The 13,047-nt window shown below is 42.2% G+C and overlaps 1 protein-coding gene across 1 annotated transcript in view; it reads right to left on the reverse strand.

Moving 5' to 3' along the window:
- Positions 1–3,759: 3,759 nt before the first annotated feature.
- The window catches only part of cdh10a (cadherin 10, type 2a (T2-cadherin)), a 57,032-nt gene continuing 47,744 nt past the window's right edge, over positions 3,760–13,047 (reverse strand). Inside the window, exon 12 of the mRNA XM_034705857.1 lies at positions 3,760–5,012. Coding sequence (XP_034561748.1) covers positions 4,522–5,012 — 491 coding nt within the window. The 3' untranslated portion in view covers positions 3,760–4,521. The remainder of the gene's footprint in view (positions 5,013–13,047) is intronic.

Consider the following 13,047-nt stretch of genomic DNA (forward strand, 5'->3'; position numbering starts at 1 on the left):
AGATCTCAAGGAACCAAACAACACAGTGCATCTTCACTGCATCCAGCAACACCATACTATAAATTAGCTCATCCTCAGTTTCCCCCTCTTCTGGGTTTTTTTCTTCTCCTTCACATCTCATTGTTTGTCTCTTGATATTGCAACACCAAAAAACTCCAGCATTTAGCCATAGCCTGGCATACTGGGACTTGTTAGCTTCCAGCACCATATTCTAGTCCTCTCCATATCACAGCGCCTCTTATGGCTCGTTTCCACCAAGCGGTCTGGTATGGAGTTTGGTACGGGTCGGATCGGTAACGCCTGATCCTGTTTGCGTTTCAACAGGCAACCGTGCTCTACTTGGTGGGCGGCGTGTAAGCCGGACGCCAATAGCCGCTTCAGCTACGTAATAGGGTGACGTCATGGCAGCGCAACACAGTGTACAAGTTATCTTCCTAAAGTCCACTGGAGATTTGAACATGGCGGGGTTATGTGTTGTTCTTTGTTGCTGCTGTCGCACGGGAAGTGGCGATTCTTTCTACCAATCAACGGACTGCAGTGTTTCTAGCTCCACCTTCTGGGGTCAGATTGGTATGCCTGGCACCCCGACAGAAGGGTACCAAATAGTGGGATGTCACGGCTCGGTAATTTGGGGACCTGTCCCGGTTTTGGTCAATGGAAACGCCATAAAACGGCGTGCCTACTGAGATGAACCACTTGGTGGAAAAAGGGCTTTATACCTCTTTTTGACTGAGGCAGTTTCAGGGTCGGTTCAGAGCCGGCGCGCAATTGAGAACCGTTTTTTCGTGTTTCAGTTGCTAGTGATCCGGCTCCTGGCCACGCAAACCAAGGGAGAAGTTCCCTCGGCTGGTGGTGAAGCTTTCAGCAGTGTGTCTGCCCCCTGGTGGCTGGCTGCAGTATAGGTAAAAAAATCCGTCTCCCCCATTCATTTGAATGGGGGAGCAGTCAAACTTTAAAAAATAAATACACGTCATACGAATGTTTCTCACATCCGTATGCTGTGGTGATATGTAGTTAGTATTTGAGTGTTTTGTGTCCAAGGCCTCTTTTTTCTGAAAAGTTTATTTTTCGTTAGTTATTAGAGTTTAAAAAACGGGGTTTTACTTCCTGGTTTCTTTTGATTCACAGCCGCCGTAGAGGGAAACTTCAAAGGACACACAGCGCTGTAGGGCAGAGCTTGTTGCAGTAGCTTCACAGGCTCTGGCTGCACAATGGGGGCGCCCAGGAGCGGGATTTTTTGACTTCAGAACCATACAACGGGAAGAGGCGGAGCAATGCTGTCCATTTTTGACAGTCTATGGTGAAAACCAGTTCCAGAGCGGCTCCAACTCTTTGCTGGTCTAGAACCGTGAACCGCGAACCACTTACGTCCGGTGCGAGGGGCGGTGTTGCCGTGATCAGAAACACAAACCAAGCGTGTTTCCTCCATTGACCTGCAGCAAAAGATAAAAGAGACTAATGGATTCCAAGGCAAAGCAGTGCTGCTGGGAAAAGCGATCACGTAAATCTGACGTCATGACAAGCCTCTTTCATGGGCTGGAGCGGGTGGTAAAACAAATGGGTGCATTGTTGGTTTGCCAGTTCAACCACACCGGAAATACAACTGGCCAATACAATTGGTCCTAAGAGGTATTAGTGATATCTTATATAGCACCTAAAATGCATCACCCATGGCATTACACGACACTGTCTTGTCTGTGTTCACTGCAGAGTTAACCCTAACCCAAGTCTACAGTGATGAAAGACAAATAAGGAGAATCAGAGTAAAAAGGAAACGACAGCGATGTTGCTCCAAAAGGGTATAACGAGGACATGAACCGAAGCAGAGCTGAATGATGACACAGGTCTGAATTAATTTACCTTGTCATCTGATTTCCTCTCTGAATGTATCACCACATTCACAGCCGACTCCTTTTCTGCCTTTATTTTTCTTTCTCTCGCAGCCTCTGTCCTCTCCTGTCTGTGTCTGTCTCTGCCGTGTGATGGAAGTGGAGTCACCTTGTTTTCATCACTCTCCAGTGGAGTCCTTCAGTGAAGGCCTGATGACTTCTTTGCACCACACACCAAAGCTACTGTGTGCAGTTTATACAGCCTGAAGGAGAACTGGATCGGAGCGTAGGGATGCAGAGGTTCTTTGTTTATGTGACACACTGAAGTATCTTCTGGTATCTTTTATTAACTGTAGACATTTAGAAATGCTTATGATTGAAAAATAGAGGGTCTGTAGTTTGGGGGCCTCCGTTTTTTGCAGACGATGTGGTTCTGTTGGCTTCTTTGAGCTGGAACCTTCAGCAAGCATTGGGGTGGTTTGCAGCTGAGTGCAAAGCAGCTGGGATGAGAGTCAGTACCTCCAAGTCTGAGGACAAGGTTCTCTGCTGGAAAATGGTGGATTGCTCTCTCTTGTGGTAAGCAAGCCTTTGCCCCAAGTGAGGGAGTTTAAGTATCTTGTGGTCTTGGAGGGTCTCCAGTTTGAAGGCCTCAGAATTTAATCTCTGTTTTTTGCAGATGATGTGGTTCTGTTGGCTTCTTCGAGCTGGAACCTTCAGCAAGCATAGGGGCGGTTTGCAGCTGAGTTCGAAGCGGCCGGGATGAGAGTCAGTACCTCCAAGTCTGAGGACAAGGTTCTCTGCTGGCATATGGTGGATTGTTCTCTCTCGTGGTTAGTGAGGGAGTTCAACTATCTTGCAGTCTTGTTTGAAAGTGAGGGTAAAACCCGGACTGTTGTAGGGAAGAGGAAGCTGAGCTGGAAAATAGAGCTTTCAATTTACAAGTCTGTCTACATTCCAACCGTCACCTATGTTCATGTGCCCTGGGCCTTGACCAAAAAGAACAAGATTATGGATACAAGAGGCTGAAATTAGCTTCCTCCAAAGTGGTGGAGATAGAGTTAGGAGCTTGGACATCCAGAGGAAGCTCTGAGTAGAGCCACTGCTCCTTCGCATCGAAAGGAGTCCGCTGAGGTGGTCACGGCATTTGATAAGGATGCCTCCCAGACGCCTCCCTTTAGAGGTTGTTCCAGGCATGTCCAACTAGGAGAAAGCTCATGAGTAGACCCAGAACCCGTTGTAGGGGCTAGATCTTCCACCTGGTCTGGTGTTGCTTCGGGATTCCCCAGGAGGAGCTGGAAAGTGCTGCTTGGAACGTTGCCTCCGTGACCCGACCCCGGATAAGTGGAAGTAAATGCATGGTTGGCTTATGATTGACTGATGCTGGCCGCATGATACACACGACAAAAAGTAGATAAAGGGAGTATAGGCACTTATTTTTCTACTGGTACTATCACAATGACCCCAGCAATGAAGTAGCTAAAACAGTTTTGCTGAGCTGAGGCAGCTTGTCAAATTCAGAATGACCGTATACCAAAATTCAATACACCAACAAGGCAGCCATATGTCCAAACTTATTCAGGGGTCTTCCAGCAAGGACGGTCAGGCACAAGAATAATCCAAATAATAAAAGATGGATGAGATATTTTAAAATAAGACTCACTTTTTGGCCTCTAACAAAAACTCTTAGGAATTCCTCACTATCAACAACAACCTTATGTTTTTATGTATTCCTTTAATTCATTTCAAAATGCCCGTATAATGATGCTCAGACAGTTCAATGAGTGTATGAACCAGTCTTCCAAACTGCACTGCATTGGGTTGTTGTGTTATTTACAGTGTGTAGATGCTTTATAACCCATACTGACCCCCTTATCAGCCACCACAGAGGCAGGGAATGGACTGGAAGTGTAGCTGCGTCTTTTTTTTTTTTACAGCATTTTATTAAGAAAATAAGTATAAAAATATAAATATAAAACAATATGACTCAGCATTCAAACAGCGTGAAATCAGTGTATGACAGTTTTTGCCTACAACATACACTTTCCAGTACATTTTACACCTATATGATGAAATGAATTCACAGTTTGACAAATAAACTGCACCAACCACTCACATGAACATTGCTTGTCGAACAGAGATAGCAAATAGAATATATGATGTCCATCGTTAAAAACACTTTGTACATTTACAGTTATTAATGGAGGTGGCTGCAAAAGCCACCCGACTCCATCCCGACACCCCCGCCCACACCCCCGCTCCAGTGCCATTAAACATTGATAGTATACAATACTACTATCGCTCATTACAAAACACATTGTCCACACCATTGTTCACAAAAATCCTAAAATTCAAAGGCATCTTTACTGATTATGACCAAAAACGGCAAAACTTTAAGATTTATACTGCGTCTCCATTAATGAGAAAATTCAGTTCAAGTCTTAATTTCTGTTTACTTCGGCGTCCACGGCTGGATTGCAGGGATTTTTGTTTGTGAATCAAATAGACTACTAGTTAACTAGCAAGCTAGCTAGCAAACTAGACAGATAAACAGATAGATAGCTTGATAGATAGGTAGACAGACAGTCAACTAGCTGGCTAGCTAACTAACTAGACACATCTCTGTCTGGCTAGCTAGCTAGAAATAAACAGACAGAAAAAAATGGGTTTTGAAAAAAGAGACTCATGGCGCCGCCTAGGTCTCTCTGTCTGGGCTTTTTCCTATGTACATCTCCGCCAACTTCTTGAACTGCGGCCCCCAGTTGCTGAGGTAATCGTAGTCATGGTCCCCCTCAGTGGCAGCAGACTCCAGAGAGCTGAGGGATTCTGCCAGAGACCCGCTGCCCTCATAAGCATACGTGGCCAGGGAGTCATAGGGGGGCGCTGTGGGGTCTGAATCATTCTCCTGAAGCCTCCCATTAATGAAATCTCTGACGTCCGTGTTATCCTTTATAGGTGACGTCCTCCGAAAGGGAAACAGCATTTCGGGTATGATGTCCCTGCGTAGCTTGTTAGCATCCATCACCTCCGGGTTGCGCAGCGTGCCGATATCAAAGGCCTGAGTGTCCTCTTCTCCACCCCCTTCATCGTTGTAGCTGACAACGTTGTCTCTGACATCCTCTTTGGAGATGATCAGAGGCTCCTTCTTCCTCTGTCTCCTCAGGGCAGCAAACAGCACCACGATCACTACACAAAAACAGAGGGAGATACAGAGAGAGAAAGCTCAGCATAAGACGTGTGCCGCCTAACATGTGTCATGCATTAAAGAGCACGGGGGAGCAAAAGCACAGAGGGAAGACACATTTGCTTCCAATGATAAATCCCCAACACTGCCTCAGGCATTCACCTCCTATTATTAAAGATTCAGTGAAAAAGCTTTCTCTTTCCTCTTCCCCTGAACGCCACATTCACTGTATGAAATGCACGGAGGTTAGAGGATCCTTTTCTTCTCTCCCTCTTTTCTCCAGCACACAGCTTCATACCTCATCTCCTTCATCCCTTTTCAGCAGAGGCAAATCAAAGATTGCAGAGTGAGCATGTTCCCAGAGAGTGGCACTGTGTTGTAACAAGTTTTTTAAGGCCTGTGGAAAATTGTGCTGGAAATAGTAAAAATGCATTTTGATATATATTCTCAGTGAGCATCCACACCAATCTGTTTTTTGAAAAAAAAAGAACATCCTTGCGTTTAGAAAAAGAAATCAAAGAGTTTGTTTTGCTGTTTCCACCGTTTCTGAAGACTGTGGGTGGTACTGGTCACTCTTTGACCTACGTCTGCACATGAGCGGTCAAGTAACAGTCTGCAGAGAGCAACCTTTCACTGTATGTTTCAGAAACATCATATGAAATTTTCATTTCTGTCGGTCCCTGGATGGTGAGTCAGAAAATGCTGCTATCCATATCTTACCAATACTACCGTCAATGTATCTGCCATTACTTTTCTATTTAGTTTACTTCTGTGACTTAACAGAGCTCTATTACTTTAGTATGTTTGTGTTCATTCTTTTGATATTGCCCCACTTTAAATTGTATTTACACATTATGTTTTTATATTTCACTTGGTTTTTTTTGTTAGTTTTTTTATTCAGTACAATTTGAAACTTGTTTTGCAGCTAGTCAAAGTATCAAAGCATTTTTTCAGAAAGTAAAGAGATACATAAAACAGGTATAAGACATGTGTCTAAACATTCTTATAAAATGAGGTGATAATAGTGATGAGAAATAAATATTTTGTAAAAGAAAATTCAAAGCTTAGCATTGCCATTGTGAATAAAGGTAGTTTGCTATTTTCACTTGTTTTTAAATCTCTTTTTACTGTAGTTTTGGAGCTATCTTGAATTTTCCTTGTGTTTGATGAAGTTCTTATCATACCATGTACTCTAACAGGAAGTAAGAAAAAACCATAGACTGTCTCAGATATGAATCTGGTCTCTGTGACATCACTAATTGGTTTCTGAAGAGTCGTTTTGAAGCCAACAATGGGAGGTGCCATTTTTGAAAATGGTGACTCAACCTAACTTTTGGTATAATAATAATAATAATAATAATAATAATAATAATAATAATAATAATAATAATAATAATCAATATATAATTTATTATTATTATTATTATTATTATTATTATTATTATTGATAATACAATAATAACAACATTATTATTATTAATATTATAGTTATTAAATAACAATAATAATAATAATCATCATAATCATAATCATAATCAATATATAATAATAGTACAAATAATTTATTTCATCATTATTATTATGATTAGTATTAACCATTAAAATAATATTAATAATACATTTTATTTTTAAGACAATTTACATTTGTAGCAAATCTCAAAGTGCTAAAAAAAAAAAAAGGTATGTCAAGTCAGCTGTGCCCCTTATTAACCTTCCTGTTATGTTCGTTTCTCAGGGACAGCAATAATGTTCCTGGGTCAAGTTGACCCGGAGCATATTTAATGATCCCAAAGTGTCAGAACCCCAAAAAATCCCAATAAACATTTTTTAAATCTCATTATTAACTCCATTAGGAACCATTTAAACCAATATTTAGTGCAATGGTGTTCTTTAAATCGCACAGATCATGGTTCAATGACGATAACTCACTTTATAAACAGTTGCAAAGAAACATTTAGTATTTGACACTTCTGACCCCTTTTAGCCTCCACTCTGACTACAGGGTAAAATGACCCACAACCAGTATCTATGTAATATAAACATGCAGGGGGGGGGGGGGGGGGGTTGCAAATGTGTGAAATGAGCCATTTTCATTTCAAAAAATACATTTTTTTTTTTTGATTTTTGAACTATAAAAAGGGTCAATTTGACCCAGAACATAACAGGAGGGTTGATAAATAAAGATGTAAATAAAGTTGCAAAAAAGAAAACAATGTAGCCCTGTACAGTTTGTCAGATAAATGAATATTCTTGCCATAAAAAGTGACATTTTAACATTGGGCCTAATGGGTATTCATTGCCCTTTGCAGTCAGCCTCAAGTGGACACTTAAGGAACTGCAGTTTATGCACTAACCCATTGGCTTCACTTTTCCACGCTTGAGGCTACAGCTTGGCATAAACATGCACCGATAGCTATGACTTCCCTATTTGTTAACAAAGCTATATATGCTGAATGTTATCTTTGTAGCTTTAGCTCCTTTCATGTAATTACAGAGCTGAACTCCCTTTTGTGAATGCAAGACAACTGTCGACAGAGTCACAAATCGCTGGCACTAAACTTTCACAAGCTAAAGAAGACGACTGCAGATGACACTTAAGACTCCTCCAATGTTTACCCTGCAAACAACACCAAAGCTGTGCTGGAACTTTTATAGCTGCTGTGTAGCTCCATCCAACAAGTTGATCCCAAATGTATCTCACAATAAAGATCCAAGCTTCAAACTACTCCAACTAATATATTCAAATATAATCTCTGACTCAATTTTGGTTAGAATTAAAAGTCTCTGTTTAAATATTTGGAAAGCTGTTGCAGAAACCTTTCATTATGTGACAGAAGAAAAAGCAATGGCCCGATGCGGACAGGTATAAATCCTCCCTCACCTGCGCTCCTCTCCTTCCCCTCCCTTCCCTTTTCTGTCCTACCAGCAGGTACTATAGTTGTCTACTTGCCTCCCACCTGGGTGTTAATTACAATGCCTTCAACATGGCTTAGATGGAGGGTGTGAGTGTCTGTTTATAACATTCTTTATGGACATTTGCAACTGACCGGTGCCATGATTTAGACAGCGATGAAGAGCACCAGATAGGGAGAAGTGATCCAGCTCAGCGGCTGCCTGTCGGAGTCAAGCGGAGGTGAATGAGACAGCCTGCCAGGGGGGGTTCAAGCGCGAAAAGCGACGGATAATGAGCAGATGTCATGATATTTTGCTCAAGAGGAGAGCATGGTGTTTAACCTTCAGTACACCCGATACGTGAGAGAGGATCTGCTCAACATCAGACGCAGATTTGAAAATTTGGAGTCAAAACAAGCAGATGGAAGGAGGCTGATCAATACTAATGTGCTTGTATCACAAGGTTAGTCAGGGCAGATCAAACAGGACACAAACTTCAAAACTAGAGTTCGTGACTGGATGTGAGTTCACTTTCGACGCACTGGAAGAGTTAGAGGTTGATACACCAGACGGTACACACACACAAGTGCATGCACAGTTTCCTGAGGACCGTTTTGTTAAATATTTTAATCGCATTTCCCTCATTCTACATTCACTGTGTCTACTGAGCCATAATGCTCGCCAGTATGCTTGGCCAAGCAAGGTGAGGTTCAATGGCAGTTGAAACCCATTACTTATTGATACACCCTTGACCATGAGCACAGCGCATTTCTGCTTTTTCCTGGGTAAAACGATAGGCACTGTTGCTGTTGTGGCCCGTATGCTGTTACATACTGCATTAGATCACGAGGAGGGCTGAAGTGGTGCTTTAGAGTGTCAGGAGGTAACATGCGACCTACTTTACCTTTGAAATACACAGAGTGTTTTTGTTAAGTGGATATATCTGCTAATGAATTGAGCCTAAAACCCCAGTCTGTATAATTTTCTGAGGGAGAAATGTAGAAATGTGGATGCACATCAAGCTGAGTTGGGTAACCGAAATTCATGAGTCTTTTTGAATTCACAAATCTCAGAAATTTAGAACTGGCTCTTGATACCCAAACCTTCCACCAGGTCCCTGTTCAGTCCGTCTCCAATGCGTCCTGGCACCTGATCTGATAGGTTTCTATTCTAGTCAGTGTGTTAACTTCCACTGGATCTGCTCCTGTGAGATCTGGCTGCGTCTTTGATCCAGCAATTCGGAGCTCTCTGGATCAGATACACAGGGCTTCTGTTTTTGCCAAAAACAACCAAAAAGAGACAAAGGGGAAACCCAAATCCTTTCTCAGGCATTTGAAGATCAGTGTCAGAGCCCACCCAGCTCGCTCTCGCTCTGCCACAGCCTTCCTACCTGAGTACTAATTGCACCCAGGTGCACAGCCGGCAGAGGGAGGCGGGGCCAGAGTGACAGAAGAGAGAGAGTGGAAAACCTGAGGAGCCGTAAATAATAATAAACAAGATGAGTCAAGTCCTAATTTCCAATTTTTTGCATCTTAATTATTATAAGTTGACCATGAAAGGGTTTGATCAAGTTTTACACCAACCAATTTGGCCTCAATAAGCTGCCCAACAGCTCCTCCTTGCAAAGAGATGTTCAACATTTGAAAATGACATGGCGCTTTATATTCTAAAGGACAAATTCCACCAGATCGGTGTCCATTAGGTCTCTGATCCATCACGGATTGGGACAGGAAGTCAGGTTTCACCAAAACAAAATGAAAACATCCGGGTAATTTTCAGAATAAAACAACAAGGTTTCAAGCATCCTGTCCTGTCAAAATGACACACATGAGCATGTTTTAGGTCAGGATGACTTTCTCTGTTACTGCTTCTTTAAATTAGTTTGATTTTGAATCACTGCAGGACTTTTGCAACTGCTGTCTGAAGTTTTGTTTCAGCACAAAGAAAAACACTTGATAATGGGCAGGAAACTATTGTAATCAAAAGCCAATACGAATAGTTGTGAGAAATCTCAGGGCAAACTCTTCTGCAGCTTTTTGTCCTCGAAGGCCACCGTCGCTTTTTGCAACTTCTACAACATGAGAGGTGAGCATGGGAGCATTTCAGAATCTGACTGTTAGAAGACTCTAGATATTCCATCAATCAATTTGGGGTTCAGTGTCTTGCCCAAGGACATCTTGGCGTGTGACTGATGCCCAAATTCCACCAGATCCGTGTCCGGTCTGTCTCTGATCTGTCACTGCACCTGATCTGATTGGTTTCTATTCTAGTCAATGTGTTAACTTCCACTGGATCCACTCCGTTGCGTTCGGCTGCGTCTCTGATCTGGCAGCTCTGAGCCCTCCAGATCAGATACGCAAGACTTCTATTTTTGCCGGATGCAGGAGCACGACGCATCAATCTCAACAGAGCAGATGCAGCGGGACAGGAAGTCAGGTTTCACCAAAACAAAATGAAAACATCCGGTTAATTTTCAGAATAAAACACTCTGTGTTATCACCAGATCGTATTTCACTTAACTACAATAACAAACTGTCATGATGAGCGGAGCCAGGCCTGGAGTCAACAGGTCAGAGGTTTTCAGAGGACCAGAAAGACAACATGGATGAGGAGAGGAGGAGGAGGAGAATCCTTGATTCAGTAATTACAGTGGGAAAACCTCGGTCACATGACTCCAGCTGTCCAGACCGGACACGGATCTGGAGGAAGTCCCGGGTTACAAACACCTCCTCAAGAACTTTGCAACAGTTATTAAGCTCTGCTGGAGTAGTTTATGCTGCATCTTTCATAGAATTGCTTTAATATACCAACATGGTTGGTCATTTGTTCAGATGTCTTTTTATCAACTTCCTCCAGTTATGTAAACGCCAAAGCAAAGGTGGAGTAATGTTTGCTCATGTTTCCTGATGATGACATCAGGGCAGATGGGTTGGCACTTTCTCTTGGCAGTTGCACATCAAATAGTGATTTCCAGGTGAGGTGCAGATATTTCCCAGCATCAGAGGGGGTTTTGTAGAGTTGTCAGAAGCTGTCTTGACTCCAGTCTTGACTTTCCCATCAAGTCAACATGTTAAATATTTAACTTTCTATCAACTGAGGCAGATACACTCAAGGATTCTCTCTCATATCCTCTACTGTCCGACAACTTTGGTCTTACACAGACTCTACAGCACGAAAACCACCAGAACCATTACAAAAACAAGCGCTTTAAACTGCAGACAAGAAACCATTCAGTTCATATTCTAAAGAACTAAAGTCTGATTAGCTGGAAAAACGTCATTAAATACAAAAATGTCAGTCTAGTTTATTGGATTCTTCATGGCTCTATCCCCCTCCTCTGTCTCGCCGTATTGACTTGAAAACTACCACAAACAAGACCACTCGAGGTGAAGCTAGTGGGGACTGCACAATCCTTCTCTGGGTAACCACATTTAGTCGGGGTGTATTTTCCTTCAGAACATCACATCTGTGAAATTCACCACAATCAATTACAGAGTCACCGAATTGTTATTCATTGAAATATAATGTCAGGAATTGGTTTACTGAGAACCAACAGTGTCGACTGTGATGCTGCACTGACCGCTCATCTAATCACATCCAATACAACACACTGTCTGCTCCTTTTATTGAGTTATTTTATGTTTGTTTGTTTATTAGTTTTTGTATCATTGAACATCTTGTGTTATTTTCAAGATGCCAAACAACAGCTGGTAAAGGGACTGCTGATGAAAATAAGCCTTTGGGCTAACATGGGTGCATTATCCCTCGTTTAAACTAAATAGATGAATAAATAAAAACATCTGTGTGCTTTTGTAATCTTAGCTTTGTCATAAAACACTTTTCAATGAGGGATTCTAAGTAAACAATAAGGGTTCTTTCTTCAGCAGCAAACCAAGTACATGGTGAACATGGCTGACGGTCTGTTGATCACTGTAACATGTAATCTGCAAGCCATGGAGTAGTTGTATGCTTCCCATAAGAACAGGCAGTTATTGTGGCATTGGTGAAATTGCCTCAGTATCAGACTGCTAGCTTAAAGAGCTAGCTGAAGAGCTGTCATAACTGCCTTTATGATTATAAATAAGGAAACAACAGTGCACACAAGGACAAAGGCTTCTGTGATGGCATCTTTAGTTAGATGCAATGCGGTGTTGGACATTTAGTGTAACAGATACATTGCAGCTTTCTATTTTACTATAAAAACAATGTTTAACTTCATTGATCAAGAGGTCTGAGTTCTTCAAGTCATGCTGCAATGGTTTTAAAAATGGGGACCAACCAATGAATGATATTCCCACTGTATTTACACTGTAGAAGAACATGCTTGTTGTTGTAAATGTTTGTTTATAGTTTGATTTTTTCTAAATTTTGCCTTATAAATCTCACCTTTGTACTATTTGGAGCTTTAAAGCTGGGGTTGGCAGTCTCGGAAAACTAGCATGAATTTGAATGTAGCATTTCCTCAGGACTCCGTCTAATCCCTCCCCTCCTCCCTCAGAGCTCCTCCAAAATGACGCCCCCCCCCCCCCGCTCACATGCACGAGCGCCGCTGACTTGCGACCATATGATCGTGACTGATTCAAAGCCGGTCCTCACCAAAACGTTAAAAACACAAACAAACATGGCTGCTGTTAGTACTCACAACTGTCATGCTAGCATTATCCAGTTGTACCAGTGACACGATATCAGGAGAAAAGTTATAACACATATATAATACTGTAACAGCTCTACTGTTTGTTAAACGTGTTCAGTGTAGATGCTCTTAATTCCTACAGTGTTGACGGTTAGTGAAGGCATCAGGAGAGGTGTAGAGTGTGTGAGCTGGAGAGAGGAGAGACAAGAGGAGAAGTTCTTCATTCATTCAAACATTGATTGTTGCTTTGTTGGTTGGCGTGGTAACGGCCGACAGTGACCGGTTATTAAAGATCAACGTGTTCACGAATCGGCTCGTCATCACTACAGTGTCCGGACGGACGCTACAATACATCTACATTTATGTAGGAGTTACTAAATGTCATTAATTCTTCTGCTTGTTGGTGAGAGCTTTTTAGACTCTGATCCGGACTACAGTCCTGAGCAAAGCCCCTCATCGGGTCAGAGGGGACAGATCCGAGGTCGAGCGAGAGGGGCAGTAAATAGAGTCAG

Source organism: Notolabrus celidotus, chromosome 17 (genome assembly GCF_009762535.1).
Source record: "Notolabrus celidotus isolate fNotCel1 chromosome 17, fNotCel1.pri, whole genome shotgun sequence".
Lineage (NCBI taxonomy): Eukaryota > Metazoa > Chordata > Actinopteri > Labriformes > Labridae > Notolabrus > Notolabrus celidotus.